Source organism: Amphiura filiformis, chromosome 19 (assembly GCF_039555335.1).
Source record: "Amphiura filiformis chromosome 19, Afil_fr2py, whole genome shotgun sequence".
In the NCBI taxonomy this organism is placed as follows: domain Eukaryota; kingdom Metazoa; phylum Echinodermata; class Ophiuroidea; order Amphilepidida; family Amphiuridae; genus Amphiura; species Amphiura filiformis.
In genome coordinates, this window is record NC_092646.1 from 44,690,174 (window position 1) to 44,707,618 (window position 17,445).

At 37.3% G+C, this 17,445-nt stretch overlaps 1 protein-coding gene across 1 annotated transcript in view; it reads right to left on the reverse strand.

Annotated features, from left to right (window-relative positions):
• Positions 1–4,797: 4,797 nt before the first annotated feature.
• The window catches only part of LOC140141355 (neuronal acetylcholine receptor subunit alpha-10-like), a 310,042-nt gene continuing 297,394 nt past the window's right edge, over positions 4,798–17,445 (reverse strand). Inside the window, 2 exon segments of the mRNA XM_072163189.1 lie at positions 4,798–6,198; positions 6,201–6,316. Coding sequence (XP_072019290.1) covers positions 5,611–6,198; positions 6,201–6,316 — 704 coding nt within the window. The 3' untranslated portion in view covers positions 4,798–5,610.

Consider the following 17,445-nt stretch of genomic DNA (forward strand, 5'->3'; position numbering starts at 1 on the left):
TAGGCAAAGGTTTATTTAAAGCAATAGTATGTGATTTGCATAAAGAATTAAAAAAAATCGTATTTAAATGTTAGTTTTCATTGACCACATTGTCCCCTTTTAATTTCGAGACAAACAAATGTGTATAAACAAGAAGACCATAGCTATTTCATTCCAGCGCCTAAAACGTGTGTTAGCTTGCCGATCGTATTACATGTATTATTGAGCGGAGCTTCACGCAACTGGCAAATATAAATAAGAAGTAAGACGAATAGTGATACGCACACAGTTTATACGTCACTGTTTCAATGATATACGCATATGAGCTCACATACACGAGACGTGTTAGCCATCATTCGATCGATGAACTCGGAATAAAACCGGAGATCTCGAGATTTAATATAAAAACTTAATTTTACTGTAATTAAACCAGTTCAGGCTTAGTCTTTTACGTGGCATTTTAGTACACCATTGGATATTACCATCATGTAAAAAATTAGGACGTCGCTGGAGCAAATCACATATTATGGCTTTTATTTTCAGATTACAAGGAAACTCCCCTTTGTTTGGTAGGGGGAATCATGAAATGTATGAATATGCAGAGAGTGTGCCTTGAATGATACCGTTCCATTATTTGCTCTAGCATAATCAAGTTAGTGAAACCCATGCACACTACATCACGCACGCACAAGTACACCCCTAGAGTGACACACCCCTCCTCACAGACTAGCACAGACGGACACACACATAACCCAACCCTGTTTTGTAACCATGCGCAGCAATATAAGTAAGGAGCTAATAATATTGATGTGCTTATAATAACACATAGAACTTTATTCGCTCTCAAGTACAATCATTTTGCTCCCACACATACACTCCATACACACTCCATAGACGCCCAAACACTCATAAACAAACACACCCCACATGCACTAGTAAAAGCACTTCAGCCTACACACATCTAGTATAACACATTGTTACGTCACACACTCATACGAATGTACCCTAGAAAGGTAATATAATGGGCCTTATATACAGTAAGCCAAAGGTATCAGTTACGTTCACCACCTGTCTATCCTAAACAAAGGCGGATGTGTCATAATTGGAACCAACAGCCAATAGCTGCATCTTTTGGCTCCAATTTAAGACCTCATTTGTTGAAATTGTTGAAAAGACACGACGATCCAAAAACCCAATGAAGATGCAAATATAAAAGTTGCAGTTTGCCACATTGCATCTCCTATTAATTTGTACACAAAGCGTTCGCGAACAAGAGAACTTGCGCCGTGCTTTCATTGATTAGCATGAAAAACTATCATCGTGCTTTCATTGATTAGAACACAAAAGTGCAACTTTTTTCACGGCAGGGAAATAATGCCACTTGCCCCCACATCTCATATGCACAGTTTATCACTTACATATCCTGTGTCTTGAATAGCTATTGTAGCCTACCAGTCCTGTGGTTAAGAGGGTAGGAAATAATTCCTAATATCTCATACCTTAGTTTATATGCCTTTATCTAATCCTGCCCCACATGACAAGAACTGTTTTTAGCCCTTACTTCTGGCAGTGAGTCTATTCAGTGTAGGGAATTTTTAGCCTTTGTTTTTATAAACATTTGTCTTTATTTAAAATATACAGGGGTGAACATAACTGCTCCCTTCATTCTTTTGCTTACTGTACATGTATACATGTACACCTATTATACATATCCACATTCACCCTACAGTCACCACATAAACACACCCTCAGAAACTCTCAACTACACTTAAACACCCGCATGTACTCTCTATGTTTTACACGCATCCAAACACTACGCACATATCACAGACATAATGCAGTATCATACCCTTTGTGAACAGAGCACAGGAACACATGTCACCGTCCGCCTCTTATAACCCTACATTCTTATCTACACACACCCCTACACACACTTGACACGCCCACAACACACCCCTACATCCCTCCTACATACGTACGTATCACATTGCTTTATATTTCTACATTTTATAAGCAAAAAAATGCGCGAGGAAAAGCTGTAAACATGATGTGATAAAAACACTGCCATATTACACACATATCCCACACCCCCCTTCATGCCGACATACTTATGTAGCCAAACAACACGGCACGTCTGTTTGAAGACACTAGGTCTATCTATATAAAACCTTCAACCTCTGTGATCCAGGCTTGGACGTACATACTGCCTCCGTGCGTGTATAGCAGTCCATGAAATGCACTGGTTAATAAATGTATCAAATTTAGCATAGGTTGCATTTAGCCAAAACAATAAAAAAACCCGTATTTTACTCAAAAAAACATGCCATATTATGTTAGAGGTGCAAGTCTTGATGAAGCCGTTGATCATGCATGGCAATAGTTTGAGACAGAATATACCCCTCCCGCCAAAAAAATGTTGTAATTTTTACCTAATGGGACTTGAAGTGCATTTTTGTCAGCCTATCTGGCAGTTTAAACTTTAATGCAGAGGCTGTTATGGGTTATTATTTATTCTATCATTTCATCTGAAATATCTAGGTTCGGCCCTTTTTTTTTTTTTTCTGTTTGTCTTTCTGTTCATAGGCCTATAAAAATACCATTCACGTATTAATGTCAGTTATATTCACAACCTGTATCTCTATCGATCCAGAACAATATGTATAGAAATCATTGACAATAGAGTACAATATTATATTGCCAACATTACGGTTAAAGCTCCAAATTGCTTATAACATGAGATCGTTTACCACGGCTTCATAGACGCTTCATATGAATATTTAACTTTTTTGGAAAGTACATTTTCTTAACGAGTTGATGGAGCAACAAACATCAATAAGTATTGGATGGGTTATCAATGAAGTGTCTCCGTTGGCTAAACGTAGCTGACGTGGGACATTTGGCTCGGACTGGGAGGTCAATTGTTGATTCACCACGCCTTTGTGCTTCTTTCACTGCTTGTAAGGTATCGGCAACACTGACTGAGCGAGATGGGTTTAAATGAGGTTTTCTTGCGGGGTCAAATAAATGTGGGGTACACCCAAACATTCGCTGATGCACACGCAATGTGATTTCAATCTATCCACTTATATCGTGATATACACTTGAACTTCACATCATTTCTCACACATATGCAACCGTCTTTCTAAGCTTTTCTAGCTTATGTTGCAATTCACAGGGTTCACATTAGCTCACATCAAACTAGCAATCTGCCATACTTATGTCCTGGTAATCTTTGACCTTTTTTCATCTTCGGTCTCCTTACTATTCTCAAACTCAAACTTCTCGTATGTGTATTTTGCTCCATTGCACGCTAACGTCTTCCATAATCAGTACATGTACGCCTTCTTCGACATCATGCTCAAACACGCATCCATTTAAACACATGCACAAACACCCCACCCAGACACAGGCGTCATAAACTCGATTGTAATACATATAAATTTTATGCGGTTTGTCCGAACTTGCAGATTCATTTCAATATTCAAACAAGCGCAAACAACACATAATCCTACACAATCTCCTTATTATACTCATAAATAGATTTTACGGGATTTGTCCGAACTTGAACATTCATTTCGATATTCAAACAAGCGCAAACAACACATAATCCTACAGAGACTCCTTATTAAACTCGGCCGTAATACATATATAGATTTTATGGGGTCTGTCCGAACTGAACATTCATTTGGACATTCAACAACCCGAACACAACACATAATTCCACCCAGCCTCCTTATTAAAATATTCGGATTTGTCCGAACTTGAACATTCATTTCGATATTCAAACAAGCGCAAACAACACATAATCCTACAGAGACTCCTTATTAAACTCGGCCATAATACATATATAGATTTTATGGGGTCTGTCCGAACTGAACATTCATTTGGACATTCAACAACCCGAACACAACACATAATTCCACCCAGCCTCCTTATTAAAATGCTATATAGTATTATACAAATTATTATGCAATATTGTCCAACTTTAATATGCTCGTATGCAATTAATGTGCTCATATTTTACGCAGAGGGGTAGCACCCTCTATTGATAAATGGGCGACGAGTTGTCTGTAACAGAATAAACTGCATATTCATATGACAAAATTTGTGATATGAATATTCAATTTACTTCATAATTTCTCTTTTCATTCTATCATTATCTTATTATTCAAGCACAGCAAAATTCGTCGGCTGTATTCCATAGTGGCGTATAGTGATTTTTGGTCATTTTTTTGAAAATTGGCACATATGTTTTTAATTATGTTCTCTTTCAGTCATAATTAGCTAATTAATTAGTAATTAATTAATTAAATGTGGCGTATAGTTACAAAGTGACATTTTTCGTATTCCATAGTGGCGTATCGACCATACGCCACTTTTTATACACATTTTATAAGTATGAAATATCGGGCAAAATGAAAAACATCGTATGTCATAGTGGCGTACACGTATCGGACCTATACGCCACTATGGAATACGAACGACGAAAAGTAACGCCATAGGGATTACACGGCGACCGAGGTGGCGTACGGTTAACGTTAGGTTAGGGTATTGCGTTTTGTTCGTTTTCCATAGTGACGTATAGTTTTATTTTCAGTTTGCCAGCAATAGTATGTATTTATTTCTTTTGAAAAATATATAACAATAAAATCTATTTAGTTTACTACAGAAATTTCACATCATTTACAAAATATAATGAATGTCTGATTTACACAACTCGATTTTAAATTGGCATTTCTTCAAACCCGATTTTCTCGAAAAGTTGTTTATTCGCGGCGCCCCACTATACGCCACTATGGAATACGGACGACGAATTGTCCTTATTACTTATATTAATCTTGACGCAAAGGTAAAAGAATAGTTTCTGCAACTTAAGACGAGTCTGTTCAAATTCCTGGAGCAGACGAGATTGTGATCAAGGCTAAAGGTCAAAAAATGTCACAACCTGGTGGTGCAATATCACTCTCGCTGATAAACAATGATACAGGAAGTTGAGGAAGACAATAATCGTATTTATATTTCCAAAATTAAGTTGAGTTAAGCCCAATAATATTAAATGAACCCCCTCCCGAGACAAAGGGCAGAATTTATACCCCTTATATCAAGTCTTGGGATCTCCTTCACCATTGTTTATACCCTTTCTCTTGAATGTAATTTTTACTTGTCTCAAAATTTGAGTGCAAACACCGAGAGGTCACGCTCCCCTCCGATTCGCATTATATACACTAAAGTGTTCGATATTAGTACTTTAAGTTTTGTATTGTACAATATATTAGCATTTTAGTAGGGGAGTGGGTTGCATTATTCTATGGGTTCTACTTTTACATTTTATTGTGAGTTTGATTCAATTTGATATACGACTAACTGGTTGACTTGTGTGCAATGTTTGTATTTATATAAGGCGTGTGGACTCGCATTTATATCTAGCGTAAAAGAACTCCTCTCATCCAAGCCCTCAAATTACCGACGAATGTATTGTTTTATAATAAGTACGTTTAAAATCACGTGGCACGGTGTCCTGATCAGCAACATTACGCTGGTTTTGGTGAAGCAGCAAGTACTAATTATTAGCTTATCAGCCATCAATAACTGTTGTTTCTTTGTGTGCATACACCGGAGAAAATGTTGCTTTTAATCTACGCCGCCTACGGGATCTGTGTCATCTACTGAAAGCGGTGGCCTTTCTTTAAATGGTGATTGCTGTAGCATCAAAGTCAGAGATGTAGCGGTAGTACAACACACAAATAAAATCAGTAGTACACGGTCTAATACCTTGGCAACTTTGGCCCAGTCCGATTTCTGCTGTGATTGTTTTTTCTTTCTTTTTTGTCCACTCTTGAGATGTTTTAATATTGCTTCTACCGCCCTTTCCATTCGAGCAAGTCTTCTCTCGCTTGGTCCTTCAAACTCCGCCATCCTATCCTGCCTATCATCTACTAACACATCATTTTCACCATACGATGGCCCACCACCAAATCGTACATTTCTACCAGTAGTGTTGGTCAATATACTTTCTCGTTGTGATGGGTAGGGCTGAGATAAACCAGACATACCGGACATACCACCCATGCTATGATTATTGTGAACCGCTGATTTATAGCGGAGTTCAAGTTGTTCAGAGTTGCCGAGCTGGTCACGGCGAGACCGTCTATTTACAAAAGGGCAAGGCCCTCGTTGGACGCAACAAATAATGGCTAAGTAATCAAAGACCAAGGTGCGCGTAGCCATGGGGGAACAGGACGACCGTCCATGCCTCCTCTCTCGTTGATATTTAGCACGAATACATTCATTGCAGTGGATATTGAAATGAGAAACATTGTTGATGCGTAGTATTGACCTGAGACAAAAATAATAGAGAACATTATTAGTGACATGTAAGGACAATCAAGGTGAAACGCACTACGAAATGGGGATAAATTTTCATGCATTTCGAGCATTGGTGGATTTGAACAAGCAAATTGGTGAGTCTGTCAATTTAAGGTCAACCCTACAGAAAGATGGCGAGAATTTTGACAGAGTCGTTTCTCTCATATTATTTCCTCGAAAATGTCGATATGAGGCATACAAATCTTCCTTTTTGTTGCATATGCGTTCCAACTTAGGCCTGCCCGAAGTACTCGGCATATTTGATAAATGTCCACCCAGCCATCCCATGTGGTAGAACATACTCACAAAATATAGAATTTTGTTTAGAAACATGCGCGAATATCCTCTTGTATTCTCCATGGGATAGAGAATATTATAATATGGATGCTGTACTCCAGGAATGAATAACCGGCACACCATGTTTATTACCATGTGATACAACCTTTGGGGTGCAACCCCAAACAGGCCCCTATTCATCATGTGCATCGCACTTAGGAGGTGTTCCGCGCACAATGTGCATAAAGTTTTGTAATGTATACGCGATTTTCATAATGGTACTAATTACAACTTGAGCCTCTTAAAAAATCCGTGCTTTAGCATGCAGGCAGCCATCACTGCTCCTAATTTTTACCTATTTTTTACCAAACAAAGACATGCATCTATACAAATTTTGGAATACCTGTCACTTAATAACAGAAAACTACTTGGACTATTGAGATGGACTAATTAATTTATGCTCACTCGTGGTTTTCTGAACAAAAATCACGATTGAGCACAAATTCGTGTAGCCGATTCAAATCATCACGCTTAAATCGATCATACAGCAGGCTAACTGATAGAACCGACCAATACATCAACTCTAATTTCCCGCTCACTCTCGAGAACTGAAACAGCCTACCGCAAGAGCTTAACATACCCGATATTGGGCAAGTACCTAAAGAGACGAGGCAACCTCAAAATAAAAGCACCCTGAAAAGCTTATGAAAGAAATAGTTATCTTATTGGTTGATATAGTTCTTCGAGGATGTATTTGTTGTGTTTGCTAGGCCTAGTCCTACGCCTGACTGATTACTAACAAAACTATACCCACAACACCAACTATCAACATGACACTTTTTGTTGAAACGTCGTTTTTTCAAAACTAGATCGCTGTATTATGCAAATTCATGTGCTATATATCTATCATCATTATTGAGCAACAATAAATCAGCGCCTCTACTTAAGAAAAAGTACAATCAAATCAAAACTGCAAAAAAATCAGAAGCATTTAAAACAAACAAAACCTTAAAATACACACAAAGCATAATTAAAAAGCAGTCAAAAGTATAAATCTATGGATAGAATTTTAAAATACCAGAATGAAACAGAAACCTTACAAAAGCAGTTATTAGGATAAGAAAACGTGAAAAACACGGATATGCACTCAAAAAGGTAGGTTAAACACATGCACTTCAAAGAACCAATTGTTATTATAAACAAGGATAAAAACATGCTGGAGACGATGGAATTAGTTTGCGGGGAAAAAATAAGATCTTGAGATATTTATTAAAAACATGAACTGTATTAGCGTATCATAATGTCGGAATGGAGTTCCAGAATCTTGCTGCAGCTCTTGATGCATTGTCTCCATAGGTACGATGTGTGCGTGGAATTTGGATAAGGTAATCATATTTAGACGATACTTCTGACAGGTGAGTAACATGTGACAGCATTTGTGAGATATCAAGGGATGTGTCTGTTGACATGGTTGAGGTTGAAGCATTTAAATGTGAGTTACAGCCTTTTGTAAAGTACCCTTTCTAAACAGGTAGCCAATGGAGTCCGTCTAATAGTGGTGCTAAAGGATGATATACATGTTGCTGAAGGTTTGCCCAGTCCTTTGAAGAAATGCCGAGTACAAAGAATTTGCATAGTTGAGTCTGGACAAAATGGGTGAGCAAACAAAATGGTGACAGCTGTCAATGGTGATGAAGTGATGATTACCGCAGACATTCCTGAGATTCATTTTTTAATGGTGAGTTTTATAATAAAAAAAAAAAAAATATTAGCATTTATACAGCGCCTTTAACGTGTATCAAAGCGCTTTACATGGATGCCACTGTTATTAGAATATGTCAGCTACCATACAATGCCCCCGGGACAATGCCAAAGGCATGCTCATACCTTTGGGCGGCGCTCAATGGACAATATTCATTAACAGCTTTCCAGTTGACATCTGGGTAGAGAGAGGCAAGTAAGGTAAAGCGTCTTGCTTAAGTACACAATACGATGGCACCTCTGGGGCTCGAAATCGCAATCAACCGATAGCGAGGCAGAGCCCGTACCGCTGCGCCACCATGGCCTATCGTGTCCTAAATGGGCAATCATTGGCGATCAGTGAATGTCCTTAACTAACTTGTTTTTAGGGAGACACCCAGTTACTTATTTCCTAGATACAAGATGATAACGTGGCCACTTATCTATTTCTATTACCATCAACCTCTTGGTCAAATGTTGAATAAAGTGTCGTCAGCATACATGTGGTAATTGATGTTATGTTTACAGATAATAGCAATTATTTCAATAGGTATACAAACAAAGAACAGTGGGCCAATAACTGGACCCTGTGGAAGACCGTAGTTGAGGGCTCGAACCGCAGATGAACCATCTCCAACACACACACGAAACGGTTACTGACGCAGGATTTTACGCACTTCAAGGCAGATCCGGTTATTTTGTGGTCAACGGTATCAAACGCGTCTTAGAGATCGAGTATGACAACTACAACAGTACTGTTTTCCCACAGACATTGGAACACACCTCAAACGCTTTCAAGATATCAGACTTAACACATATTAAAGCTGTTTCCGTGCTGATCTGAAAGCAGACTGGAAATCTTCAACCTGACCATTTGATTTGAACGTAAATAACTTTTTCGATGAACTTGGACAAGTCGGTTTCTTAATAATGCTGCTAACCACCGCATCTTGATAAAAGAAGGAAATAGATCACTATGGTAGCTGTAAGTGAATCAATCAAGATGTCGACGCTATTCTTCTAAACACACATAGAGTCCAGAGGCCAAAACTTCAGTTGCAGTGACTAAGGAGTAGACCCTACTTATTCAGCGGTGGAATGAGTTAGATACACAAACATGACAGCTTAAATGACCATTGCTATTGCCGTTAATCTTCAGATCACGTCTGATTTTAGCAACCTCCTAAGTGAACAATTTGGCAAAGGAATTACTCCAGTCATTCAACGATTAACAGTCCGGTATATGTATAGTATTCAATAATTTGCTAAAGATGACATACATGTTCCTACTATTTGCTGACTCGAGTTATTCATGGTAGTGTGATTCCTTAGCAGTCAAATAGTTTACTCTAAACGCTATATTGCTTGCTTTACGCCAATTACGCTCATAAACGTCTAGATCCTTGCAACAGTTTATTTCCTCCAAGGAGAACAAGGTTGGACACCACGAGAACAATGCTGAGAATGTGGATTAGTCTCATTAAAGAACACTAACTTGTTGATCAAGAAACTAACACCAATACATTTCTAGTCCTAAAGACCTCCATCTCCATCCACACCCAGTCCGAGCCGTCGTAATCTTTGTGATCTGCTCTCTTCTGACCGTCTTTAAGTGTTTGCTCATGTAAGGGTATTCCACCAGGTACGAGACTAACTATGTGTGTGACTTTGTGCTTGATAATAGTGTTGATATCCTCTTCCTACAAGAAACCTAGTTTAGTAATGTAAATCATGCTGTCATTAATTAGCTCAGTAGAAGTCGCAATGAGGGTGATGTGATTGACAGGTATAAGCCACCTTCTTTGTTTGAAGTCATTGTGCCATTGATTCATTGTACCATTAGATGTTTTATGTGTATAGAATTGGCTTTATTATTAACTAAATGCAAACTATAGATGGTGGTATATATCCTAAATCATATTTCTTTATTTGCAAGGGTTAGGTGATTAATACCGCCATTAAAACAGCTGGAATAGGTGAAACAAGCAAAAAGGACATTTTATAAACTTTTTATTAAACAATAAAATGAATTATTTGTATTAAAAGCTTGAAAGAGTAATTTCCAGTAAGTAAATAGCGCCACTAATTTTGTCATTAATAGATACATTTTATATCCGAAAAAGCTTTAAAAAATACTATAAAAGTGAATAATTTTGTAAAAGAGGGGAAATTAAAGTTGAGAACGACTCAAAAGCATCTGTATACATTAGCACAATATCACTTTTAGCTGTTTAAGCCTAAAATTTGGTTGTACATGATGTTTTGTTTGAAAAACTAATAAATGATCCCATCAAACAACCGTGAAGTTTACACTGTACATACAATCTTTTGAGATGGTACGTGTTCTCGACATCCGCAATGGACTAATGTTATCTATAGGCCACCACCATCTAATGCAACTAACTTACATACATGTGACTTTCTGACAGATTTTGCTATTCTATTACATAATCATCCGTGTCAAATAAAGTTGTTGTCTTTGGTGCTCCGAAATATCCACGTAGATCAACCTAGCAAAACTAACCTGTTTCTCGTCACTTTATGAATGGTTGAATACAAAATGTGTCAATGCCTACACACAGTCTTGGTAATACTTAAGATCTCATTATAGAAAGAGTCAACGATGTAAAAGAATCCTTTGTTTCTGACCATGCTATATAGTTATGTGTAAACTTGACTGTCAAATCCTCCTATGGTTTATCGTATTATGCAGCTATGCGTAACTTTCGTGGTTTTGAAATTTAGTTGTTTTCTGTCGAACTCATGAAAAATGCATCTGCAGTGGAGTAGCCAGGATTTTAGTGTGGGGGTGGCAAATCCGAGTTATCGTCCCCATCTGTCAACATTTTTATTGATTTTAATGACAGTTTACATTCACCGTCCCCATTTTATCCCTGAAAAATATGTGGGGCATTCCCCCCGGCTCCCCCTGGCAACGCCAATGTGTATCTGACAAATGTAAAATGGCTTAGTGTCAAATTACACGCATAGACTAGACAAGATTTATTTTGAAGCAGACTTCATGAGGCATTTCTTAGTAAAAGTTGGTATCCTAATTTCAACCTGCTCAATCCAAAAATGACAATAACCAAGCTTTATTTTAACTACCCTAATAAAATGACCCCCAAATACACCCACCCTACAGGGCTATACAGGTGTCAAAGCATGTTCCGAATTCATTCAAAAGCATACCACATTCGTCTACTCTTGTCGTAGGAATCAAAACAAAGTTTGTATTCGTACGACCAGTGATTACGGAGTTATATTGCCAAAAAGGGCCGAAGGTCAAATTTTAAGGGGTCAAAATAAATATGCTCCGATTTTGTACAATTTTGACCAAATTGTTTGTCTAGCTTCAGGCATTCAAAAAATTATCTGTGATGCATAGTTAATATTTTACGAGAAAAAGAAGTTACAGATCTACATAATATAATAAAAAATAAGAAAAGTGAGGAAATAAATACAAATCGAACAATAATAATGAATAAAAAATAATGTGAATGTAAATTTAATGGGAGAACGGAACCAAAAAGTAATAAATTTGCCTGTATTTTGATAATCTGTATGCAATGATGTGGAAACGGCGTAACAGTACAGGTCTAGTACAGGGCAATACATTCAAAGATAATGCACACCTATTGCTACGGCGAATATAGCGAATACGAATGAGTTGGTCCAGGTCACGCCTTTCCCTATACAGTAAGCCTGTCATGTTTTGTGTCCGTATGACACCCTTGTGTGACTAGATCGAAAGATTCATCCCTCACCTCCATTTTACCTCATCAAAACTGCGATTTCAGTGTAAACAAAAACGTGGCAAACACCACCATATGGTGCATTTATCCTATGATGCATTGTTGTACACATTTTTCTCCTCATATCAAAACCGCAGTTCAAACATATTTAGAATCAGACTGTTTTAATGGTTGGCCTTAATGTAAGATAGCAAACGCAATATGCACAAATCGAACCACCCACCTGTAAAGAAAAATTACCGGCCTAATCCCGATTTTCCATACCAAAGTCACTGAACGTATTGTCGCCTCTCTGAACATGAGCTATATGAAGTCAGCATACAGGAAGGGCAACTAAAATTGTCTTGTTAAATGTGAAATATTCTTCATGAACTTGATCAAAACAAAGTTGTATTAATGGCCATGCTGGATCTCACATCAGCCTTTGATACAATCAATCATACCACTCTCCTCCATCGTCTTCAACCACATTTAGCGTTTCTTGCCCGCCACTAATTTGTTTTTTTCTGGCCGCTGCAGCCGTGTGTGTATTAATAATTCTCTGTTGCACTTGACTGTGGTACACCTCAAGGCTTCATCATGGGGCCTCTTCATGTATGTTTATCCCATCGGCAGGATAATCCGATTATCATCATTTTTATCTCATTATGCAAACGATACTCAGGTTTGTTATTCTACACGACACTCCTCTCGCCATCAAACGTTTTCAAAACTGCAGTTTATGATCCATCTCACAATATCAATATGTTTTCACATAGTCTTGTTCTCAAAGTTTGAGGCATTATTGTCAGACCTGTGTTCGTAACCTCGGTTGGACTCCATGCTATCTATGAATGATCAAGTTGCAGGTCTTTGCCACTCTCTCAAGAACTATCAACTGCAAAATATCGCTCGGATTAGACGCTACCTTGATTAGAACTCTTGTCATCATGTCATTCGTTCGTTCATTGGTATTGTCTCGCCTGGACTATGGAAACTCCCTTCTTGCTGGTAATACCGACTGAAATTTCGAAAAACCTTCAACGCATTCAGAACAGTTCGACATGACATAAACAGACGTGAACATATCACTCCAAATCGTGCCGTTCTACATTGGTTACCAGTCAAGGAGCGGGTTAATGTTATAATACTCACCATCGTTATAAGTGTGTCAATGGCTCAGCTCCAATATACCTGCAAAATGACATTCATAGATATACCACTTCTCTCTCTCCATACTGCTTCAGACGCTACAAGACTGGCCATTCTCTCACCTGCAATTCAGCTGGGGACAAAGCCTTCATCACTTACGAACCTCGCGTGTGGAATTTACTTCCAAATACCATCAGAAAAGCTCCGACGCTGAGCATTTTTTAAAACCATCTCAAATCACACTTGTTTTCAAAATAAATTTCTTTTTGCTGACTTGGTTTTATTTGTGTTTGTTTTAATTTTGTTGTTTGTTTTGTTTTGTTTGTTTTGTTTTGTTTCATTTTGCATTTTTGAATACATGTATACAGATTGAAACAATAAAGATGTAAAAAGATTAAAACTTTCAATTGCACTCACCAAGTTATTTTCCCAAATATTTCGGAACCAACTGGTTCCTTCCTCAGTGGGTAATGGTGTGTGCAGTTAATAGTTTTATCTTTTTACTTCTTGTTTACTACCTGCTCGTATGAACGTACATAACTGAATAAAATAATACAATTACGATTTAGCTTTGAAGAACAAATGAAAGAGATCATGGCAACAATGTTATATGCAGTGGAATTAGTAACATCTTGGAAAACAGAAATACTTTACTTGGTTTCTTTACTAGTTCGGGCTCAAACGCTGTGCTCAGGTCACTAAATCTTCTAGATAAAAAATTGGGCCATTTTGAAATTTTCGCGCATGATGAAGCTTGCATCGCGTAAAATTGACTTTCATGATTAGCAATTACATTTTTGTTTTTCAGAAAAAAATGGGGCCATGGCTTAAATGTGATACGCAGCATAATCAGTAATATCTTGGCTAACAAAAACACTTTAGTTGGTTTCTTTCCTAGTTCAGGTTCAAACGATTTTACTTAAATCGCCCGAGTTGAGCCACTTTTTGTCATATTCGCACGTATCAAGTTTGTTTATCGTCTATTAAGCTTATCGTCAAGGATTTCAGAACAAAAGCAAAGGTTTTCTTTCCCTTAATTGACATTTAATAGTAAATAAATAATATGATATGTATTTCAAATTTATCAATTAAAATACCACGTCAAAATGATCCATTGTTTAAATTCACCCATCTTAAGATCACCGACCAGATGGTTCATCATCTCAACTCAGTTCAGTCACTTTTGCTACACAAAGACACAAAAGTGACCCTAGCTGTTCCAGGACTTCTTTACACAATTAGCCATATCTTCGCTTGTAGACCACCGATTTTATTAAACAAAGCTTATGTACGAGGTAGTAGCTTAAGAAATTATCTTGACGACCTGGTAAAGCTCAATACAATCAAGAAATATCATGTTTGCCAAAATACTATTTTCTACATTGTATAATTTTTTTCTGTTATAACCGGTTTATGTGTTGAAGTGTGGTACATGGGGGTGTATGTATGTAGGGGGGTTGTATGTGGGGGTGTTGAATCATGCCATTTATTTGGTCACTTTATCATTTACTACAATGTAAGTTCTGTCAATCCTGTTGAATTGAGACAATGCCACCATTATTGTGTATATAAAAATGTCGGAATCACGGCATAAAACGACGGAAGTTATGTATGCATTGTCTTTGTGTATGACTTTCTCTCGTTCAGGCCCCCTCCAATTGACAAAAAGTTCCACTTTTCAGGGGGAAATGTACCCAAGGAAGTCCATATTATATATAAAAAAGTAACGCAGGGAAATTCCGCACCCCCACAAAAAAATCCTGGCTACGGGTCTGCTCTTGTTGTGTAAAACATGGTTATTCTAAAACCAGTAGCCTATTTTTGTGTATGTTAATCAGGCATAATATAGTTCGAGTACCTAAAAGCGTTTTATTAAAAATGCAGCAAGTACCCATCTACTAGACAAACTTAGGTATTAATACCTCGTGCCACAAAATAGTTTTCTGAACTACAGCTCAAAAGGTCATGCATCAACAACCGAATGCAAATGAGCGCAATATTAACTTTCATACAAATTTTCTCAGATTTTGTAGCAACATTTCACATAGAACGCATCAATATTCGCATCTGGTAGAAAATGAAACTCGGGTGTGTTTATTTTTGAGGGACAAGTGTCTGCTTAACTACGCATAAATCCTGCTTAACCATCCTACATTACACCACTTGTCTTTGTCTTGTAACAACATGAGATAGTGTAACAGTGGTTTATTACACCGTTGTCGCGATACGAAAGCTTGCAGGCACGTAACTATACCCTGTAACCATACACATTTTGCTTATGTTTTAAGTAGATTAGGGATAGCTGGATCGCTAACATCATGTCTTTACGCATCCTATTTTACTTGAGGCCATTGTGAGTCGTTGATGCCTTGGAAAGCAGCGCTGCCCGTACGTCGGTTTGTATTACCGATATTTCCCCGTGGCCCGTCGCCGAGAGGCTCCGGCTTTTTTCCTTTAAGTTTGGGGTCATGTGCAACGTCAATTTGACTGTAGACGTATTGCTATGTTGTATTTATTGCGCGCACGCCAAAAGTTGGAATCCCAAAAATTGAAGATAATGTTTACTTATGATGTTTCACAAAATAAAAGAGGAACATGGATAAGTTCGGGAGCAAAAATAATATGCACATTTGTTTTGAATCTGTTCTTCAAGTTTTGAATCTAAGATTAAGTCATCCATGAGTCGTACTTTTTGGCGCGAAATGGTCGTAAAATTGCACAAAACAATAAGACATAGACATATCACTGTGATTAGAAAACAAATTATACTTGTACAAACTGTGATAAATGGCAAACTTGTTATAATACTCGAATATGGACTGAATGCAGTATGTTTAATTTCGCACGACAGAATATCGTTTTTGTTTTAATCCAAAAACTTTAGGTATTATTTCCAATTGTTGAACAATACTTACTCTTCCACGTATCATTTATGATGGTATAATAAATAATCAACAATGTAGATAATTGGTAGACAATCGATTTTACATTTTGTTATTTAAATGCTTAGTTTTTACAGTATGACAAAAACCACAATCGAATATTGAATCAAATTATCTAATACATGATCGATTTTGATTTCGTGCATGTGCTATGTGCTCATCGCGTCAGTTTGCAAAGTAGAGAACCTGGTCAGCCTACCATTTGTTTGTAAGACGGTCTGGATTTTTGCAATTTATAGCAAAAGTCCACATAGGTCCCCAAAGTTTCTTTCAGATATTAAAAGATTAGATTCCCATAAAGACGAAACAGTAATCTTTAGTGTGGACCTATGTAAATTTTACATACAATTTTTACCATCAATTCAGTGTTAATTTTCACTACATTAAAAAACTATTTTGGCGTATATAAAATTGAAATAAAATTCTGTACCTCCTAAACCACATAAACCGAATAAACCGAATCGTTAAATATGATGTACAGTTAAAGCCATATTATAACATTTGCTGAGCAGAACGCCCTCAAAAAAAATTTAAATTCAGGTTTTTACACGATTGTAATGTACTTTAGTAAACAAAGATTCTCTGCAAAAATCAAGACTTTAGGTGCTGTAGTCAAAATCCAAGATTTTGAATAAACCGCCTGAATCAGCGTTTTATTATTACGACAGAAATATTAGTCGAACGCGTATGCGATGTCAACACACCCCTACGTACACGGCGTGCGGGACACAAACACACACGCCAGAGGGTCGTACCATATTACAACCGCCGGAGTAACATGCATTGGCGCTAGTTGTAAATTCCGATTTTCTTGGCTTTACCTCACTTGTTCGGCTCAAAATTAAAAGGGGACATATCTGACAGTAAATGCTAATATTTTATTGAAAATGAATACTAATCTATTTTTAAAGAAATGTTATAATATGGCTTTAATATTTAAACATTCTTTTATACATATGATGCTTCAGTTTTTACACAAAAATATTCCATTGAAAACCCTCCCACTCTGCTATTTTAAAAAAGGTAATCAGGCTTCCTTAGCATGTGCAATAAATTAGCATTAAATTTTATCTCATTCTAACAGCCTTTTATAAACACTTGGTGAATCGCGGCCACTGCTGTGCCACATAACATGATCGCAGAAAATGCGCTTTGACCTTTCAACCTTAACCTATTTCATCCTCGTTCCACTTAAAGTATGTCTATCGATGTTAATTAGTGCATTACCGAAACTAGCAATAAACGACAAGCATTTG